This window comes from Cyprinus carpio, chromosome A9, assembly GCF_018340385.1.
Source record: "Cyprinus carpio isolate SPL01 chromosome A9, ASM1834038v1, whole genome shotgun sequence".
NCBI classification, from domain to species: domain Eukaryota; kingdom Metazoa; phylum Chordata; class Actinopteri; order Cypriniformes; family Cyprinidae; genus Cyprinus; species Cyprinus carpio.
In genome coordinates this window covers 7,187,302-7,206,562 of record NC_056580.1, presented here as the reverse complement: position 1 = coordinate 7,206,562, position 19,261 = coordinate 7,187,302, and the positions used below count along the sequence as shown (strand labels likewise).

Sequence of the window (19,261 nt, the reverse complement as noted above, 5' to 3'; positions counted from 1 at the left end):
GACAGCCATGCAGGCGCTCTTACTGTAGCCTATATTTCAGCAAATTTTGCTTCGCCTAGGTAATAATAACGTCTACAATACTGTATAAATAAAGGCTGATCAATCACTGTTGATTTTTTTTCCAGAGACAGTACAACGAACGTTTTGTTTTTTGTAAATAAATGTTTAAATGGCAACACCGCGCCATTAGAGCTGCTTGGATTAAACTCCCTTTTAATTTTCCCTTAAATTAAATTATATATAATTTGTAATTTGTAGTAGTCATTATGTGGCAGATATCATGTGTGTTATAAGCTTCTGTTTGAAAAGAGCGTTCATGTGTACGTAGTTATGTATGTGTGTGTGTAGAAAAAAACCATTACAACATTACAGGACCAAAACTGAATTAAATTAGCCTATGGATTTTACATATACATCACATTTCTCATCAATATGGTTAACAATAAAGATTAGTTAAGAAAAGAAGCACATCAGCCTACATCGTTAAATCCCGTCCTACTGGAGATAAACAGAACATCTCCGCTTATTAACTACCTAATCATTAAATTAAAATTAAATTTAAATTAATCATGAGCCTAAAAGAAGCACACAATATAATATATATTGGTGCAAACAGAATACAGTGTGTCAACCTTAGTTTTGATAAGCAGTTATTGATGAAACAGAATGCGTTGTGAAAATCATACATCTAGCAGGAACTTAATACACAAAATATTCATATTGATTCAAGCATTTAACATTTATGATTAATTAAATGTCAAGTAATAAAACAAGACTGCACAAATTTATAGCGATCACGAGGAAGGTCCGCGTACAGTAAAGTTGATTAATACGAACCAGAAAAAAAGTGGATAGTATACAACACCCCATCAGTTATTCAGGTCTATTAGTGCCACCTGCTGGCGCAGTTTTGTAAATTCTTAGAGAAAATTAAGTCGTTTATAACGAGGAAAACGAACTTCGTTATGTCGAGATAACGAGGGAAAATTAAGTCGTTATCCGACGGAAAACGAACTTCGTTATGTCGAGATAACGAGAAAATTAAGTCGTTTGGAAACAAAAAGAAAAAAAAATTATAATGCATGGCCGCTTAGAACTTCCGTAAATATAACAACATAACATGTTTTTTTTTTTTTTTTTTTTACTTTACTTTTGATTCAACTGTAGATGCTATTCATGCAGTAGGTAAGTATATTTGCATCTGTACCTCAAGTAAAACAAACCATAGGAGCTCATAGACAGTAATTCGTGTGGTTTGTTACCTTCACTGTTTTATTGCTTCCAAAATAGTGCAGTAATTTAAATAAATTACATTTAATCAGCAAATGTGACAGCCCTCTGTTTGAACCTCTTCCTCTTACCACATTTTGTACATCTACAACCCTTCATGATACTGAGCAGCAGTTGTACTCTTTCACACACTCCTTAGCTACTGAATATATTTATTTCAATATTTTAATTAGTCAAGCCTCTGTATGTTCAATCATAAAAACAATTTCAGAGGGAAAAATAATGAATGCTTAGATAATCATTGATGATAAAATTGGGAAAGAACAGTTGTATTTATTCAATTTAACATTAAATTATTTAATATTTGTGTCTTCCTGTCATTGTGCCCTGGTTTTGTTTGTGGACTTTTAGTTTGTATCTGTAAATCTGGTTTCCCCTGTGTATATAAGCCCTTGTGTTACCTGTGTTCTTCATCTGGTGTTGTCATTTCATGGTTCAGTTGCCTTAGTTCAGTTCCTTCTTTTTTGGGGTTCCTTGTTTTCTTGTGTCTTTTTGTTTTATTCTAATAAACTGGTTCCATTGGATTCTGCACCTCCTTGTTTATGTGACAGTTTGCTCTATATCGGTCTAAAATTGGTACAGAATACCAGAATCGGAGAATAGATGAAACGTTAACCAAACAGGTGTATTTAGCAGTTTTGTAGCAATGAATAAGGGCAGGTGAGTTCCAGCAAATTGACAGTCTTAGGTGGATCAATGAGGATACTGATGGATGATTTCCTTGTGTTACCAGCACACACTGAAAAGATGAGAAGATGGAGGTTTTCAGGAGCTGGGGACAGGTGAGTATAGCAGGTTTGGAGTGAGGAGATCGAGAGAGACAAAGGAGATCTTGGAAGGAGGAAAGTATGAGATTGTGGGTGAGTAGAGCATACGTTTTGAGTCCTCAATCCACAAGGGAGACCAGACAATAAAGTAGTGAGGAGTGTGTGCTTTTATAGTGCTGGCTGGGTGATGAGGAGATTTGTGATATGGTTAATGATTTGTGAAAGATGTCTGAGATGACTGGCTATTGAGCAAAGCCTTACTAAAAGCTTTTTGAGTTAAAGAGCAGCAATCGTGCATGAAGATGCTGCATTTACACTGTAAGTTTCCATGAAGTTTACTGAACATATAAGGCAAATGCACTCATACTTGAAGGGATCTAATAGGGCAGAACAGAAATTCAAACAGACCAACAAAAATATCACCCAGGTGTAATAAATATTGATAAACATAACATTTACAGTAATGTAAGGCACTTGAAGTAACTGCAAGTAGTGAGAAACATTATAAGCTATTTAGCAACACCCAAAAAAATCTATAAAAAGGAGAGATTTTTTAAATAGAAACAAAGCAGGACATGAAATTATCAATAAGACAAGCAAATAGGGTAGGCAGAGACAGGACATGACAGCTCTGCTGTGGAAAATGTGCTCTGTGATTTCACTGGTCACTGCAGACAAAATAACAAATTTAATATTTTTTTATTTAATACATTACACGGCTCCGGGGGATGAATAAAGGCCTCCTGTAGCAAAGCCATGCAGTTTTGAATTTCATGCAAATATTTTATTTTAAATAACTTAAAAAGTTGTAAAATCACTTATTATCAATTATTAATTAATAATGGTGTCATTTTTAATAATCACTTATATGATCACTTATAAAATGCTAAGCAGAGTTTTGAGCAGAAGTTGAAATGCTTGTTGTTTGTTTCACTTTTTATTCAATTTTACTTCACTTTTTATTTTTGTTTTCATCAGGTCTACAGTTTCATGAACATCTTTTCTTCTCAAGACAGCAGTGTGTGTGTGTGTGTGTGTGTGTGTGTTTGTGTGTGTGTCTGACACTCATCAGTTGAGCATCTCAGTACAGGAGGATGTCTGTCTATTATGGGTTAGAGAAGGAGACCATGACAAAAATATTATGTTCAGTCTTAGAAGATCTGTATGTGAATGTGTATTTGCCCCTGCTTATTTGATTTAAATTGTCTAGCAAACAAGCTTAATTTTCATACAGAAGAATATGAGTTGCATAATATGCCAATTAGATACTAGGAATTTTTTTTTTTACAATTTTAATATTATGGGAAGCAGAGTGATTGAAGGGTTGTTTATTGCAAAGAACTATATAACAAATGTGAACACAAAAATAATTAGACACATTGCTGATGTGACTGACAGACAGTGTAGTTACAGACCTCAGAAGCCCTTGAGTTCTTTATTTTTTAAATCTAGTTTTGTGTATTGAATCCTTAGGCAAAAGGTTAAAAAGGTTTGTGTGCATTAGTCTTCCCACGATAATAACGATAAAGTCTAGTTGATGACACATTTCTGTGTGCGACTGTGTGGAGTGATGTGAAGGAATGCGGACGTGAAATTGAGCAGCTCCTCCTACAATCTGGAACAGGTTTGGATAACACTGTACAGTGCGACAAAAATCGGTCTGAGCCTTGAGTAAAATGTACTACAGTAGCACGTGTGCAATACAGTTTTTACATTGTGAGTCGTTTACAAACCTGATTGTCCAACAAAGATATTATTTATTGACGTGCTTTTTCTCCATATTAACTTCATAACAGGTTTCAAATAACTTATTTTTGAGATCAGATGTGGTTTCGTATCACAGAATAAGGCAGAAATCATACTATTTTATAGCATTTATATACAGTGATAAAGGCTATGTCGATTACCATTGCATTATAAATATACTTTATTCTTATGAAAATACCCAAGATTGCTTGAAGAACACAGACCATGTATTTTGTGCAATCGCGTGTTTATTGTCTTCAGGTTTCCTCAGTCAATATTTCTCTATCTGTGTTTTATTCAGCTACAGCGATCACTGGATACCTCTGTCCATGTTAGTGATTTCCTGGAGCATTACTTTCTACTGTGCATATGTGGAGTTTCTGCGCAAGGGCGCCCCTCCGGCTTCCAGTATGAAATAAATAGTCGTGTGTACTGCTCACAACACCCTATTTTGGTGTATAAACTAGGAAAGATAATACTTTTCTCTAAAAAAAACAGGATTCCCTAAATTATCGTCATTGATATCGTTATCGCAGTACCAAATATCAGAAATTATCGTGATACATTTTTAAGCCCATATCGCCCATCCCTTACAGACCTCAGAAGCCCTTGAGTTCTTATACTGCAAGAAAACACAAGGTGGCGCCATATAGAGATTTCAGAAGGGTTTGATTTATTATAGTGTTGGGGTGGATTTTTGTTAGGATTTTACCTCCAACCTTGATCAAACTCACCTGCCTGTAACTTTCATATTATCATGAGTATTATGTTGTTGAGGTTTGTTTTGTTGGGGTTTGTTTTATTATGTGTGAAGGTGGCTTTTGCTTTGAATAGCTCCTTAAGTTTGTGTTTTGTAGGTTTGTTTGATTAGTTAAGTATTTTTATTGTTGTTTGTTGTTGGTCAGTGGCTTTGGTTTATTATTTTTCATTATGGTGTTTGGTGTTACACCACAGCTGTGCACAATAATAATAATAATAATAATTAAGGAGTGCCATTGTTTTGAATAACAACACGACTGTGATTTGGTTGAGGACACAAGGCTGAACACGACTGTGATTTGGTTGAGGACACAAGGCTGCAGCAAAGGTCTGTTATCATAAGTCCTCTAAGAGACAGAAAAAAAGAAAGTCACTATAAACAATTGTTTTGAATAACAACACGACTGTGATTTGGTTGAGGACACAAGGCTAATCTGTTATATTAGACATCATGACTTTTAATCTGCGATGAGGTTATATTTTGGTGCACAAATGTAAAAATTTATAATAAAAGAGAGGCCAATCAGAGAGTTGAGAATTGGAAATGATGAATCGCCTCTCAATCAATGTTCATGTATTTCCAACAGTTTTGCATGATCTTAGTAAATTAATTTATTGTGTTTAACATTTCAGTTTTTTGGCAACCATTTCCAGGGATTCAAGTGGCAGAGTTTCATGTATTTTGTAAATGTGCTTCATGTGCTTTATATGTTTGACTGTAGCATGATGAATAGGATGAATCATGTTGTTACTCTGTTATCAACTATCTGTGGCTACTTGCTTCCTGCTTGTCTTTTCCTGTCACTCTACAAAATGTGTTTAGCATCATGAGTCCCTCTTTTAATAGTACTCTCTTCTGCTTAATACACTTCAAACTAAAAGACACTAAAAGTGGTACTTGAGGCCCACACAGTGAAACCATTCATAATGTGGTTAGACTTGGTCAGAAGATTAGGTATACCTAATCTTTTGACCAAGTCTAACCACATTACATGCTTTAAACTGCTATTGTAAAACAAACTTTTTGCAAAACTCTAAAAACACAGCTCTCTACATTATACGCATCATTCAAAACTAGCAGCTCTTTTGTTTCATTTGGTTAAATTTGGTGAAACTTTGAATTTTAAATTCATTTATTGTTTACCTTCAGCCAGTGATCATGTGTAAAAACAGACATAATTTGTTCACTAAGAAATCAAAACGAAAGATTTTTACCCCCTTGCATTTCTGTTTACATTGTATGTATTTTTTTTTTTTTTTTTTTTTTTTTTTTATTTGTTTATTTATATATTTATATCTATATAGCGCGGTTTGCCCTCATTCTTCTCTTCTTTCTTTATTAGTTCAGTCTCTACAGCACGTCTGCATGATCTTGAGCAGTTTAAGCTCCTTCACAGCTCTGTTATGGCGAATGTTCAAACCAGGATTCTTCATCTGGATCTCTCTATCATCATTATTTTCCTGATTCATGCAGGTACTGATTTAATATACTGTATGTACTGATTTATTATAACATTTTCTCCTCCTCACTTGTTTATGATGTCTCAAAGCCAGTAAAGAGGATGTACCATACGCATGTTGATATGGGTATAAAGTCCAGCATATTGTTTGATGAAATATCAGTAATTATTAACTTAACATTCATTCGGTTGTTGATTGTGTTGGAATGTGTTTTGATCAGGTCAACATATGAACAACGTGTCACACAAGCATTTGGATGTGTGCGTTGTTTCTACTACATGATGACAGTAATTACTGTAAACCTGCAGTGATTGTGATTTTCTGTGTCTTTTCATCAGATTATTCAAAATCTAATCAAGAGCAAAGGATTCAGCAGCACATCAACAAAACAGTGTTTGTGGGGGAAACGGTTACACTTCACTGCAACAAAACCCAACTTGATGAAGATTTCACATGGAAAATGAACAACTCTGTTATTTTTAGGCAGGTCTCTTATTTTAACATAACTAAGACAAACTTCAGCTCCAACAGGATTCACATCGACCCCGCAGCTCCAAGAGAATTAACAATACATCAAATACAAGCGTCTGATGCAGGAAACTACAGCTGCTACCCAGCAGCAATAAGATGGACATTAACAATAACAGGTTATTTCATGATTTTATTTACTGGATTTTTTTTTTTTTATAATTAATAGTACGTAGTGCTGGTTGACTGATATCATATGTGTTGGACTCTTTTGTATCTTTTAGAAAACACAACCAGACCAGAATCACTCAAACAAATGCCGCTGTACATCATCTTCTCATGTTCTGGAGTCATTATGATCTGTCTGATCATAACCATCTGCGTTCACAGGTGAGTCATTATTGTTTGAATTCTTAAGGATGAATATCCTTCCCAAGTATCCAAAATCACTACATTTTTATCTTTTTATGGTGGTTCTTCAACTCTGTGCACTTTTATGTCCCAGGAGTCCATAATCTACTTTTTCATTTTGTCATGTGAATGTCACATTAAAACTGTCTTGGACACATTTTATCATGCCATCATAATTTATTTCCAGTACTTTTCAAAAGCCTTTTCTGCATATGTTTTAATACCTTTTCCGGTAACACTGTATTTTTATGGTCCCCTTTGAACATTCTTTTGACAATAAGGCCTCGTTTACACTGCAGGTCTTAATGCCCAATTCTGATTTGTTGCCTATATCCGATTTTTTGGCTGTCCGTTTACACGTTCTTTCAACTGTGACCCATATCTGATTCATGTGTCTACACCATACTGCCTGAAACATCGCGCATGCGTTGTTGTCATTTACCACCTCCACATGTGCTTCCTCATGAGAATAATGCAACTTCTCACAATGAGCAATTTAAAAAAAAAAAAAAAAAAAAAAAAAAATGGGGAAAAAATGGGGCCTTCAAAATGATTTATGATTTGTTGGAATCTGACAAAAAATGACCGAGTCACACCCATTTGAAGTCGATAGTGAAGTCCTCCGTCTTTTCTTATTATTCATTACTATATGAATAATCACAATACAGCTATTTTTTTATCTTTACTATTATAAATAAGAACAGATGCAAAAAAACAAAACAAAAAAAACAAAAACAAAAAAAAAACAAAGCAAAACAGTAGAACAAATAGCCTAGAAAGAAACAAATAATGCATTACCTTTATGATTTTATATCTAAACTAAAGCATTCATGTACGAAAAACGAAAAGCTAATGTAAAAATAATGTAAAAATAAATTAAGTGTGTTCATTACAAACAAATTGATTATTAAAACTACAAAAGCAGTTCAGTCAAGTGCAGCGAGTGATTCCCTCTTTTCTTTTATTATTAGATTAACATTATGATACAGACTATAGGCTACTGTAATGCATGGAGCTAATATAATGTTACACATCAGATGTTTTCCCCCAACAGTTCCCTAAGCGTTCACTTAAGTCAGAGCAGATTATGTTTGCGTGAATTCTGAAATACTGTAATTCTGTATATGTGTATTTATACTGTATGCACGCATGCACTTCGGGTGACAGTCAGCGCGAGAAGCGAGCGGAGAAAATGTACAAATGAAGATAAGATTATTATTATTTATGTAGTTATTATTGATTTATTATATTTGTATTTATTTATTATTTTTTTGCTTGTAGCTCAAAATAGCCCGTGCGAATTTACACTCATTTTGCCAGCACGGGTCACATATGACGTCGTTAAACCGCGGAGAAGTACCAAATTGTCGCAGTTTTAATGACATACATACCCCATTGCCTCAGAAAATCCGATCTGCCTGTTTACACGACATTCGCATTAGCACATATCTGATTTATATACGATTTATTTCCACATATGAATGAGGCCTGAAACCGATCTCGAAATATCCTGCATGCAGGTTTTTCCCGTTTACACTGTAGAACAGATCCGATCTGTCACATATGAGCAAAAAAATTGGAATTGGGTCACATTTAAATTGCAGTGTAAACGAGGCCTAAGTAACGTTGCACCTGTATGTTAACTTACTCTTTATTAGTAGACTCTCTGGTTAATAACTGCTAACTCTTTATTAAGATGTCTCCTAACAGACATTCTTCATGTAACTTCACATGTACATGTCAACTTATTCTACTAACCCTAACCCCACCAGTCTACTAATACTCTACTAATACTCTAATGAGAGTTAGTATACATGTCGGTGCAACATTAGAGTCAACAGAATGTGTTAAAGGGACCATCAAAGTAAAGTGAAATTTTTCCTTATACCTGACTTTTAATCTTGAAATATGAAAATCCTCGATAAAAATAAGAATTTAATTTTAATGTTAATCTAAGGAAAGTGTCAAATAATCACAAACCATTTAAATATTTATATATTTAATATAAATTGTGACATTCCGTCAAGATGACTGCCCTCTGCCGTTCATCATTTTATTATTATTATATATTATGATATTTGCTGTCCATAATGAAGTGAGCTGCATTCTGTTGTTCTCCCAATGCTTCAACACTGTAACAGTAAACTGAAGCAGATGAAGACAAACTCTGATCTCTGTGAAAAAGACCAGGAGGCAGAAAGTTTATTTACCACAGAACAGGTTATTATTCAGCTTTTATGGAATGTGTTCTTGAATTCTGTACATTGTTATACATTTAACCTAAATTCTACAACTCTGCATGATCTGTACAGGTGAAGATGATCTCTGACTGTGACAAACACACAGTAACAGCCTGTGTAAGTCTGCTGAACTTGACACACACCTCCATTATGTTTACCACATCATGTCTGTCCCTGGCCCCCAACAAACATCACTGACTCACTTCTTGATGGAAACATGTTGTGCAATCAAACTACTGCGCTGTAAAATCACTCTTGTTCCATATAATTAAAATTTGTGTCATTTTCATAAATTAACATGGTACAATTATACATAATCACTTATAAATTGCTCAGAGGAGATTTTAACTGTTATTTGTGTTTCACTTGTTTTATATTTGTCTTCATCAGGTCTACAGTCTTCATACAGTTTCATAAACGTCTTTTCTTCTCAAGACAGTGGTGTGTGTCTGACACTCAACAGATCATGAACAGGAAGATGTCTGTCAGTCTTTTTTGTGGATTAGAGAATGAAACTGTCCCAAGAGTATGTCGCAGAGGATCTTTATATACACATTTTCAGAAAGAGTAATACTTTTTACACTTTTAAAATGTAAAATTTTTAAATTTAACATGCCTAACTAGATACTAAATTATTCACAACAACACCTTCAAATACCTTCAGAGACTATGTCCTCGATACATGATATCTGTCATTGTGTTGGACATCTGAATGAAGATCTTATTTTTTTTCCCTTTTCCTTCACCTCATGAGTCAGTGAAATCTTTAAAAAGTGGTGTTTGTCACAATATGAAAATAAGTATGTACAGTCAGCAGGTCATTATTTCAAAATAAACCATAACTGTACTAATGGACACAGACGTTATATGACCACTTGCCAAATAAATGTGGATGTGAAACATTAATATGAGTTAAAAGGATTTTATTATCTAATTTGTAGATTGGATTAAAGTTTGAAAAGCTTTCAGGTTGTGAACTCTTTTTATTTATTTGCAATGAATGTGAAGTGCTCTTGGCCTTTGAGAAACATTTTGAGCTGTGTGTGGTTAGTTATTCCGGCCACAGTATCATGCTTCCTGCTTTACTTTTCCCAGAGTATAACATAACTGCACTATATAAAATGAGTTAAATGTTATAATTTTACAGACTGCAAGTTTTTAGCCACAAGAGTTGAAAAATATGTTCCTCTTCAGAGAGAGAGAGAGAGATAAAAAAAGAAATTCTCAGATTCTCTCAGACTCTCAGAATTTTTTATTATTTAATGACAAATAACTGGCAGTGATGTTAATTGTAAGTATTTGCCACTTATCACTTGTTAAATAACAAGGAAGCACACAGAGAAGATCCATCATAAATTCTAACAAAATAATTTTTTTTATTAATTAAACAGACTAAACAGAGCTTTTAGCTTTGTAAAATTATTTACACTTAAACAAATCAGACATTATTTTTATCATTGTGTGTTTAGATGATGAGGCCTGTACTTCATATATGAGTATGTGACTAGAGTATGTGCACATAAAATATTCACAAAATAAAAGTTTAATAGTAAATGAAATCACATATATACTTGATCTGGATGACAATTATTGAGATCAGGAATTGGAAAGGTGACACTTGGCTTCATACAGTTAATGTTGCACATATGCAAGGCAAATGCAATTTGATGGGTTGTTATAGTGCACATCAGAAATACAGCAATAAACATAAAATGATGATTAGTCACTAAAGAGGTTATAACAGACCAGAGCAATATTCAGTTTCAAGAGAAATAAAAAGGAGAACAAGCCAGACCATTAAAAATGTGTGGGGGTCTTGGGAATGGGGGGACAAGAACATATTGTTTTAGTAAAAGCAAAGAAAACATGAAATGCTTAATAAGACAAGTAAACGTGGTAGGCAGTGACAGGATGTGACAGTTCTGCAGTGGAAAATGTGCTCTGTGGGTTCACTGGTCACTGCAGACAAAAGCACAAAACTGTATTTGAATATGTGACATTACCATCCTTTACGTGTTGAATTTAGATGACCTGTGCTGGCATTCACACTTTGAATAGTTGATCTTCATTTTTTTTTTTTTTTTTTTTTTTTTTTTGCAACATTACTAAAAAATGTAAATATGTGGACATGATCAATGCAAACTGTATTCTGTGTAACTGACAATGTGATTTTTACGTCCAATACTCTTCTATTGTATAAAAGTGTATTCTCATCTGCTGTCTTAGGCATTGCCCTCTGTCTTCATCTCTTCCTTTACTAGTTCAGTCTCTACAGCACGTCTGCAAGCCTTCGAGATCCTGGGCGGAGAGTAAAACAGTTTACACTCCTTCACAGCCCTTAAACTGAGTGTCCTGTTATGGCCAGTTTTCAGACCAGGATTCTTCGTCTGCATCTCTGTGTTGTTATTATTCTCCTGACTCATGCAGGTACTCTTCACTTGTTTCTGCATTCTGATAAATGCGAGTTGATATGGCTATAAATTTAGCATAGTTTGATTACTAATAATATTGTTTACCAATTTACAATTTAATGCAGATGCTGAAAAGTTTGTGTTTGTATTCTAATGTGTTTTGTTCAAAATATTTAACACCACATGAACAATTAATTGTTTTTTTTGTGTGATTTTGTTTTGTTTGTTTTTTTGTTTTACTGGGATTTTCTGTGTCTTTTCATCAGATTATTCAAAATCTAATCAAGAGCAAAGGATTAGGAAGGGATTCGGAAGTAAACAAATCAGTGTTTGTGGGGGGGGAAAACAGTTACACTTCACTGCCAACAAAACCCAACTTGATGATGATGATTTCACATGGAAAAATGAACAACTCGGTTATTTTTAGGCAGGGGTCTCTGATATTAACATAACCTAAGACAAACTTCATCTCCAACAGGATTCACATCGACCCCGCAGCGCCAAGAGAATTAACAATACATCAAATACAAGCGTCTGATGCAGGAAACTACAGCTGTTACCCAGCAGCAATAAGATGGACATTAACAACAACAGGTTATTATTTAATTTCTTGGATATTCTTGTAAAAGAGTTTGGTTTAGCAGGTATATTTAAGTTTGTAACTAGTAACTAGGTATTGATTAGTGTTGTTAGTGTTGATTGATTGGTGTTCATTTGTGTTTTTTGTTTTTTTTATTTCGTCAGGTTTACAGATCAGAATAGATTCAATCAAATGTCGCTGAACATCATCATCATCATCATCTCATGTTCTGGAGTCATTATTTTTTGTCTTTTTTATTATCAATATGAGTATGTGTTTTCAGGTGTGAGAGATTTTTTAAATTTCTTAATATCCTGGGAAATTTTGATGTGTTTTTTGATCTAGGTGATTTTATAGAGTGATGAACCGCTTACTTCATACCTGTTTCATTTTTCTACTTTTTTTTAAATTATCTGCTACTTTTCAAATGTGTATTCGTAGGCAGTGTCTATTCAAACATGAAATCAAATCAAATCAAATAGCCAGCTTGAATGGCAAAAGTTAATTTCATTAACTCTGTCCACCATTGCTCAGAATTTTAACCTTAAACACAAACAGCTCTTCACTTCTAGTTACAGTTTGTGTAAATAACATCTAGCATTTTCAAGCTTTTTAAATGTCTAAATAGCATTTGCCATACTTTTATGTATACATGTACTTTTAGATTTCTTTGTTTAACTCTTGTCCAGGACACAAACAATACATAAACTCTATCACAAAAATTATAATTTATATTTCAAATATTTAATTTTGTGAAATAATTTGTATGTATTTAGATTATATAAAATGCATTGTGATCATTTAATTCATAATAATTTAATTAAGATATAAATTTTATCACATTAGATATTGTTTGTGGGAAAATGAAGTAAACTTGTGTAAAAGTGTTTTAAGGATTAAAAGAGGCCATATATTTGACAGACATCCACACATGCTACATAAACAGTGATCAGCCACTGCTTTTCTTATGAACTGAGCTGCATTCGGTTTTTCTCCAAATTCTGAATCATTTTAACAGGAAACAGAAGACACAAGATCAACTCCGGTTCAGAGGATGTAAGTATATTTACCACAGAACAGCTTATTATTTAGCACCTAAATCTGCTCTTGATTTAGAGGTTCAACTTCTAGCAATATATATTTTTTTCTACTTGTGCATGATCTGTAAAGGTGAAGAAGATCTCTGACTGTGACAAACACACAGTAACAGCCTGTGTAAGTCTGTTGAACTCGACACACACCTCCATCATGTTTACCACATCATGTCTGTCCCTGGCCCCCAACAAACATCACTGACTCACTTCTTGATGGAAACATGTTGTGCAATCAAACTACTGCTCTGTAAAAATCACTTTTGTTCCATCCATTTGTGTCATTTTAACAGCTATAAATATACATGATATTTATAAACAGCACAGCAGATATTTGAACAAGAGATGAAATGTATGTGTTTGTGTTCCACTTGTTTTATCTTTGTTTTCTTCAGGTCTACAGTCTTCATACAGTTTCATGAACATCTTTTCTTCTCAAGACAGCAGTGTGTGTCTGACACTCAACAGATCATCATTACAATACAGGAAGATGTTTGAGAACGAGACCATTACAATAATAAATACAGTCTCAGAGGATCTGTATGTGAATGTGTATTTGCCTCTAAAATGCTGTTTGCTTATTTGATTTAAAATATCTACCAAATAATTTCACTTTAATTTTCAGACAGAGGAATATGAGTTATAAACTTTGATATGGCCAACTATAGATACAACATCATTTACCATTATCAAATAAACAACTGACAGATTTCATAGAAAGTCACAAAGTGTATGATGGTCACAGACTCTGATTTTTTAGCTTCAAACAATGAATCCATCCAGTTGGAGGATATCAAATATGATTGAAATGTTAAACTGATTTTAGAACACTTTTTTTTCTTTTTCATTTATCGCACATCTCAGCAACAAGGCATATATTTCTGTGTGACTTTGTCATGTTCGGAGTGACTTGAAAGTCTGGTAGTGTATCATCAAGTTGTTTAGTGTGTTTTTTTTCCTGTAACTATTTACAAAGTCAGCAAATGTACGATGGCTAGTATTTTTAAAATCTGTCCAGATTTTAGTAATTGAATTAAGTCAGCAGCAATAAAAAAAAAATACTAAAAAGTAAAAAAAGTTTCGGTCTGTCAGTGTGAGATTTCCTTCTATCACAGAGTATCCTGTCAGAAACATACAGTGTAAAACCAGATGACACAGCTGATCAATTTCATATAGCACAGGAACACACTTTTACCACACACTTAGATGCTTCATCCTTTAATCATGAGTCTGTACAAATATTTCTGTTATCTCTTTGACTTGAGCATCCTTTCAAATAATGTACATCATTTATGTAGACACAGGATCAAAATGGTCTCTCAGTTTGGTTCACTAGGCTACACAATCATAGGGAAGACTGCTGATCTGACAGTTCTCAGAAGACAATCATTGACACCCTTCACAAGGAGGGGTAAAGCCACAAACATTCATTGCCAAATGAAGCTGGCTGTTCACAGAGTGCTGTATCCAAGCATGTTAACAGAAAGTTGAGTGGAAGGAAAAAGTGTGGAAGAAAAAAAATGCACAACCAACCGAGAGAACCGCAGCCTTATGAGGGATTGTCAAGCAAAAATTGATTCAAGAATTTGAGTGAACTTCACTAGGAATGGACTGAGGCTGGGGTCAACGCATACAGACATGTCAATGAATTTGACTACATTTGTCGTATTCCTCTTGTTATGCCACTCCTGAACCACAGACAACGTCAGAGGGGTCTTACCTGGGCTAGGAGAAGAAGAACTGGACTGTTGCCCAGTGGTCCAAAGTCCTCTTTTCAGATGAGAGCAAGTTTTGTATTTCATTTGGAAACCAAGGTCCTAGAGTCTGGAGGAAGGTTGGAAGCTCATAGCCCAAGTTGCTTGAAGTCCAGTGTTAAGTTTCCACAGTCTGTGATGATTTGGGGTGCAATGTCATCTGCTGGTGTTGGTCCATTGTGTTTTTGAAAACCAAAGTCACTGCACCAGTTTACCAAGAAATTTTGGAGCACTTCATGCTTCCCTTCTGCTGACCAGCTTTTTTGAAGATGCTGATTTCATTTTCCAGCAGGATTTGGCACCTGCCCACACTGCCAAAAAAGCACCAAAAGTTGGTTAAATGACCATGGTGCTGGTGTGCTTGACTGGCCAGCAAACTCACCAGACCTGAACCCCATAGAGAATGTATGGGGTATTGTCAAGAGGAAAATAAGAAACAATAGACCAAAAAATGCAGATGAGCTGAAGGCCACTGTCAAAGAAACCTGGGCTTCCACACCACCTCCAGCAGTACCACAAACTGATCACCTCCATGCCACACCAAACTGAGGCAGTAATTAAAGCAAAAGGCCCCTACCAAATGTGAGTACATGTACAGTAAATTAACATACTTTCCAGAAGGCCAACAATTCACTAAAATGTTATTTTTAATGGTCTTATATAAGTATCCCAGTTTGTTGAGATAGTGAATTGGTGGGTTATTGATAAATGTGAGCCAAAATCATCACAATTAAAAGAACCAAAGACTTAAACTACTTCACTCTGTGTGCAATTAATGTGATTTAATACATGAGTTTCACAATTTGAGTCGGACTACTGAAATTAACTTTTCCACAACATTCTTATTTATTGAGATGCACCTGTACATATAAACCCAGTAAACATGGTAGGCAGTGACAGGATGTGACAGTTCTGCAGTGGAAAATGTGCTCTGTGGCTTCACTGGTCACTGCAGACAAAAGTAAAAATGGTAAAATGTGCTCTGTGTCTTACCTTACCATCCGTTATATATAAGTATTGTATTTAGATGACCTGTGTTTGCATTCCACACTTTGAATAGTTGATATTCAATCACTGTATGTACTGATTTTATTGATAAGCATTTTCTCCCTCCTCACTTGTTTATGCATGTTCAAAGCCAGTAAAGAGGATGTACCAGTAATGCATTTGATAATGGGTATAAAGTCCAGCCATTGTTTGATGAAATTCAGTAATTATTACTTAACATTCCATGCGTTGTTGATACATTTAATGCAGATGTTGAAAATGTTGTGTTTGTATTCTAATGTGTTTTGTTTAAAAGATTAAACACCACATGAACAATGTATTATGTGTCTAATGAGCTTTTGCATGTTTGCTGTTTTCTACTGCACATTTTTTACCATCCAGTGAAATTACTGTAAACCTGCAGTGATTGTGATTTTCTGTGTCTTTTCATCAGATTCAAAGTCTGATCAAGAGAACAATTAGGCAGCACATCCAGCAACGCAGTGTTTGTGGGGGAAACAGTTACACTTCGCTGCGGCAAAAACCCAACTGGATGATGATTTCACATGGAGAAAATGAACAGCTCTGTTGTTATTGTTGTGTGTGTTGTTGTTGTTGTTATTGTTGTTATTGTTGATGTTGTTGTTATTGGTATTTTGGGCGGGTTCTGAAAGAAACACATAACAATGACAAACTTCAGCTCCAACAGAGTTCGCCTGACCCCGCTGGCGCAAGAGAATTAACAATACATCAAATACAAGCGTCTGATGCAGGAAACTACAGCTGTTACCCAGCAGCAATAAGATGGACATTAACAATAACAGGTTATTACATGATTTTATTTATTGACTATATTCTTTGTAAAAGAGTTCAGTAATGCAAGTATAAGTGTTTAATTATAGTGACTAGTGACTAGTAGTGATTAGTGGTGGTTGATTGATATGTTTGTTAGACTGTTTGGTGTCGTCAGAAAATCAGATCAGACCAGAATCACCCAAACAAATGCTGTTGTACATCATCATCATCATCATCATCTCATGTTCTGGAGTCATTATGTTCTGTCTGATCATCACCATAAGCATCTGCATTCATAGGTAAGATACAATGAGTTTTTATTTACATTTATTCCCTTCAGAAACACTGACATGCAGTTCCAGCTCATGCTATAGATTGATAAACTTCCTTATTAGATTCCTTCATTCTTTATACATTAATTTTCATAATTACTTTTACATCATTTGCTACTTTTCAAATGTATATTTGTAGGCAGTGTATTTTCAAACATGAGTTCAAATAGCTAGCTTTGCTGACAAACGTTATTTTTATAAACTCTGTCCACCATTGCTCAGATATTTAACCTTAAACACAAACAGCTCTTCACTTCTAATTAAAGTTTGTGTAAATAACATCTACCATACTCATGCTTTTAAAATGTCTAAATAACATCTGCCATACTTTTATGTATACATGTACTTTTAGATTTCATAATTATAAAATAATAATCATAAAAAATGTGTTTAGGATATAAAAATGCACTGTCATCATTTTATTCCATATAAATTCCATCACATTATTATTGTTATTGGGAAAATGAAGTAAACTTGTGTGAAAAGTGTGTATAAAGAGACTTTAAAGGAAAAAAAGAGGCCATACATTTGACAGACATCCACACATGCTACATAAACAGTGATCAGCGACTGTTTTTCTTGTGAACTGAGCTGCATTCGGTTCTTCTCCAAATTCTGAATCATTTTAACAGGAAACTGAGACAGAAGATCAGCTCTAGTTCAGAGGATGTAAGTATATTTACCACAGAACAGCTTATTATTTAGCAACTAAATCTGCTCTTGATTTAGAGGTTCAACTTCTAGCAATATATATTTTTTTCTACTTGTTATTTATCTGTTAAGTTTGATATTGTTTTTGAGGTTCAACTTGATTTAGTAACAGCCTGTGTAAGTCAGTTGAACTCCACACACACCTCCATCATGTTTACCACATCATGTCTGTCCCTGGCCCCCAACAAACATCACTGACTCACTTCTTGATGGAAACATGTTGTGCAATCAAACTATTGCTCTGTAAAAATCACTTTTGTTCCATCCAATTGAGACTGTGTCATTTTAACAGCTATAAATATATATTATATTTATAAACAGCACAGCAGATATTTGAACAAGAGCTGAAATGTCTGTTGTTTTTGTTTCACTTGTTTTGTCTTTGTTTTCTTCAGGTCTACAGTCTTCGTACAGTTTCATGAACATCTTTTCTTCTCAAGACAGCAGTGTGTGTGTCTGACACTTAACAGGTCATCATCTCAATACAGGAAGATGTCTGTTGGTCATTTTCATGCTGAGAATGATGTCTGAGGCTGAGAATATTTTCATGGTAGTGAATGGGACCATCACAATAAGTATAAGTTCAGTATTAGAGGATCTATATGTGAATATGTTTTTGCCCCAACAATTCTCTTTGCTTATTTGATACAAAATATCTAGCGAATGAATTTAATTTTCATACAGAAGAATATGAGTTTTAACCTTTGATATTGTCAGCCCTGTGTTCCTGTGTCTTGTGTTTTGCTCCCCATGTTCTCCCTGTGACCCAGTTTCTCCCGTGTTTGATTGTGTCCATTTGGTTCAGGTGTGTCAGTAATTACCTCGTTGAGTTACTGTTACTTAAGCCCTGTGTTTTCCTGTGTCCTGCGTTCTGTGTTATATGTCAACCGCATGTCCTACATGTGTGTTACCCTGTTTTTATTCATTAAAGACACCTTGAAGATTCTCCCACATCTCCGCGTCTTCTTGCTCCACACTACTTCACAGTAGGCATATCGTAACAGATATGCCCAACTAGATACTAGTTTATTGATTATTATCAATATAAATAATCATGAATATATAAGCTTTCCATTGATTTATGGTTTGTTAGGATCGGACAATATCTGGCCGAGATACAACTATTTGAAAATCTGGAATCTGAGGATGCAAAAGAATCTGCTTGTCTTGGACTAAAACAATACAGGCATAACCTGGTATATATTTGATGAAGCAGATGGTAAAGTATATTTACTATCATTTGAAGTGCATATCAAGGGGTAAGAACCAGAAGGGTGTAAGTGACATTTCACCAACTTTACAGGAGGGCCAAAACAAAAACCAACAGGCTTTGTATGTTCAGAGTTAAGTCTTTTGGTTTCTAATGAATAACAATTATTAAGAATTCACTTGTGTCCTTTTGGCAGTAGAAAGAGCTCATCAAGAGCTTTCATTTGATACATATATAGAAAGAGATCA

General features: G+C 34.5%; 1 protein-coding gene and 1 long non-coding RNA gene across 2 annotated transcripts; both read left to right on the top strand.

The window, feature by feature from the left end:
- Window positions 1-5,904: 5,904 nt before the first annotated feature.
- LOC109096588 lies at window positions 5,905-14,192 on the top strand. Its single transcript, XM_042763334.1, has 6 exons — window positions 5,905-6,036; window positions 6,362-6,670; window positions 6,776-6,881; window positions 9,044-9,122; window positions 9,215-9,259; window positions 13,620-14,192. The coding sequence occupies exons 1-6, from the start codon at window positions 5,967-5,969 to the stop codon at window positions 13,644-13,646; spliced, it is 636 nt and encodes a 211-aa protein (XP_042619268.1). The 5' UTR covers window positions 5,905-5,966; the 3' UTR covers window positions 13,647-14,192.
- A 2,510-nt stretch (window positions 14,193-16,702) lies between these two features.
- On the top strand, window positions 16,703-17,831 carry LOC109082470. Its single transcript, XR_006160773.1, has 3 exons — window positions 16,703-16,789; window positions 16,918-17,059; window positions 17,725-17,831. It is a non-coding gene; the product is annotated as an uncharacterized LOC109082470 (long non-coding RNA).
- Window positions 17,832-19,261: the final 1,430 nt, after the last annotated feature.

What these genes read in the sequence shown, in the direction of transcription:
- LOC109096588 (XM_042763334.1), top strand. Translation starts at nt 5,967, where the DNA reads ATGGCGAATGTTCAAACCAGGATTCTTCATCTGGATCTCTCTATCATC. An exon ending in TATTTTCCTGATTCATGCAG is followed by an intron (nt 6,037 to 6,361) that starts GTACTGATTTAA and finishes TCTTTTCATCAG; the next exon opens with ATTATTCAAAATCTAATCAA. An exon ending in GTTTATTTACCACAGAACAG is followed by an intron (nt 9,123 to 9,214) that starts GTTATTATTCAG and finishes TGATCTGTACAG; the next exon opens with GTGAAGATGATCTCTGACTG.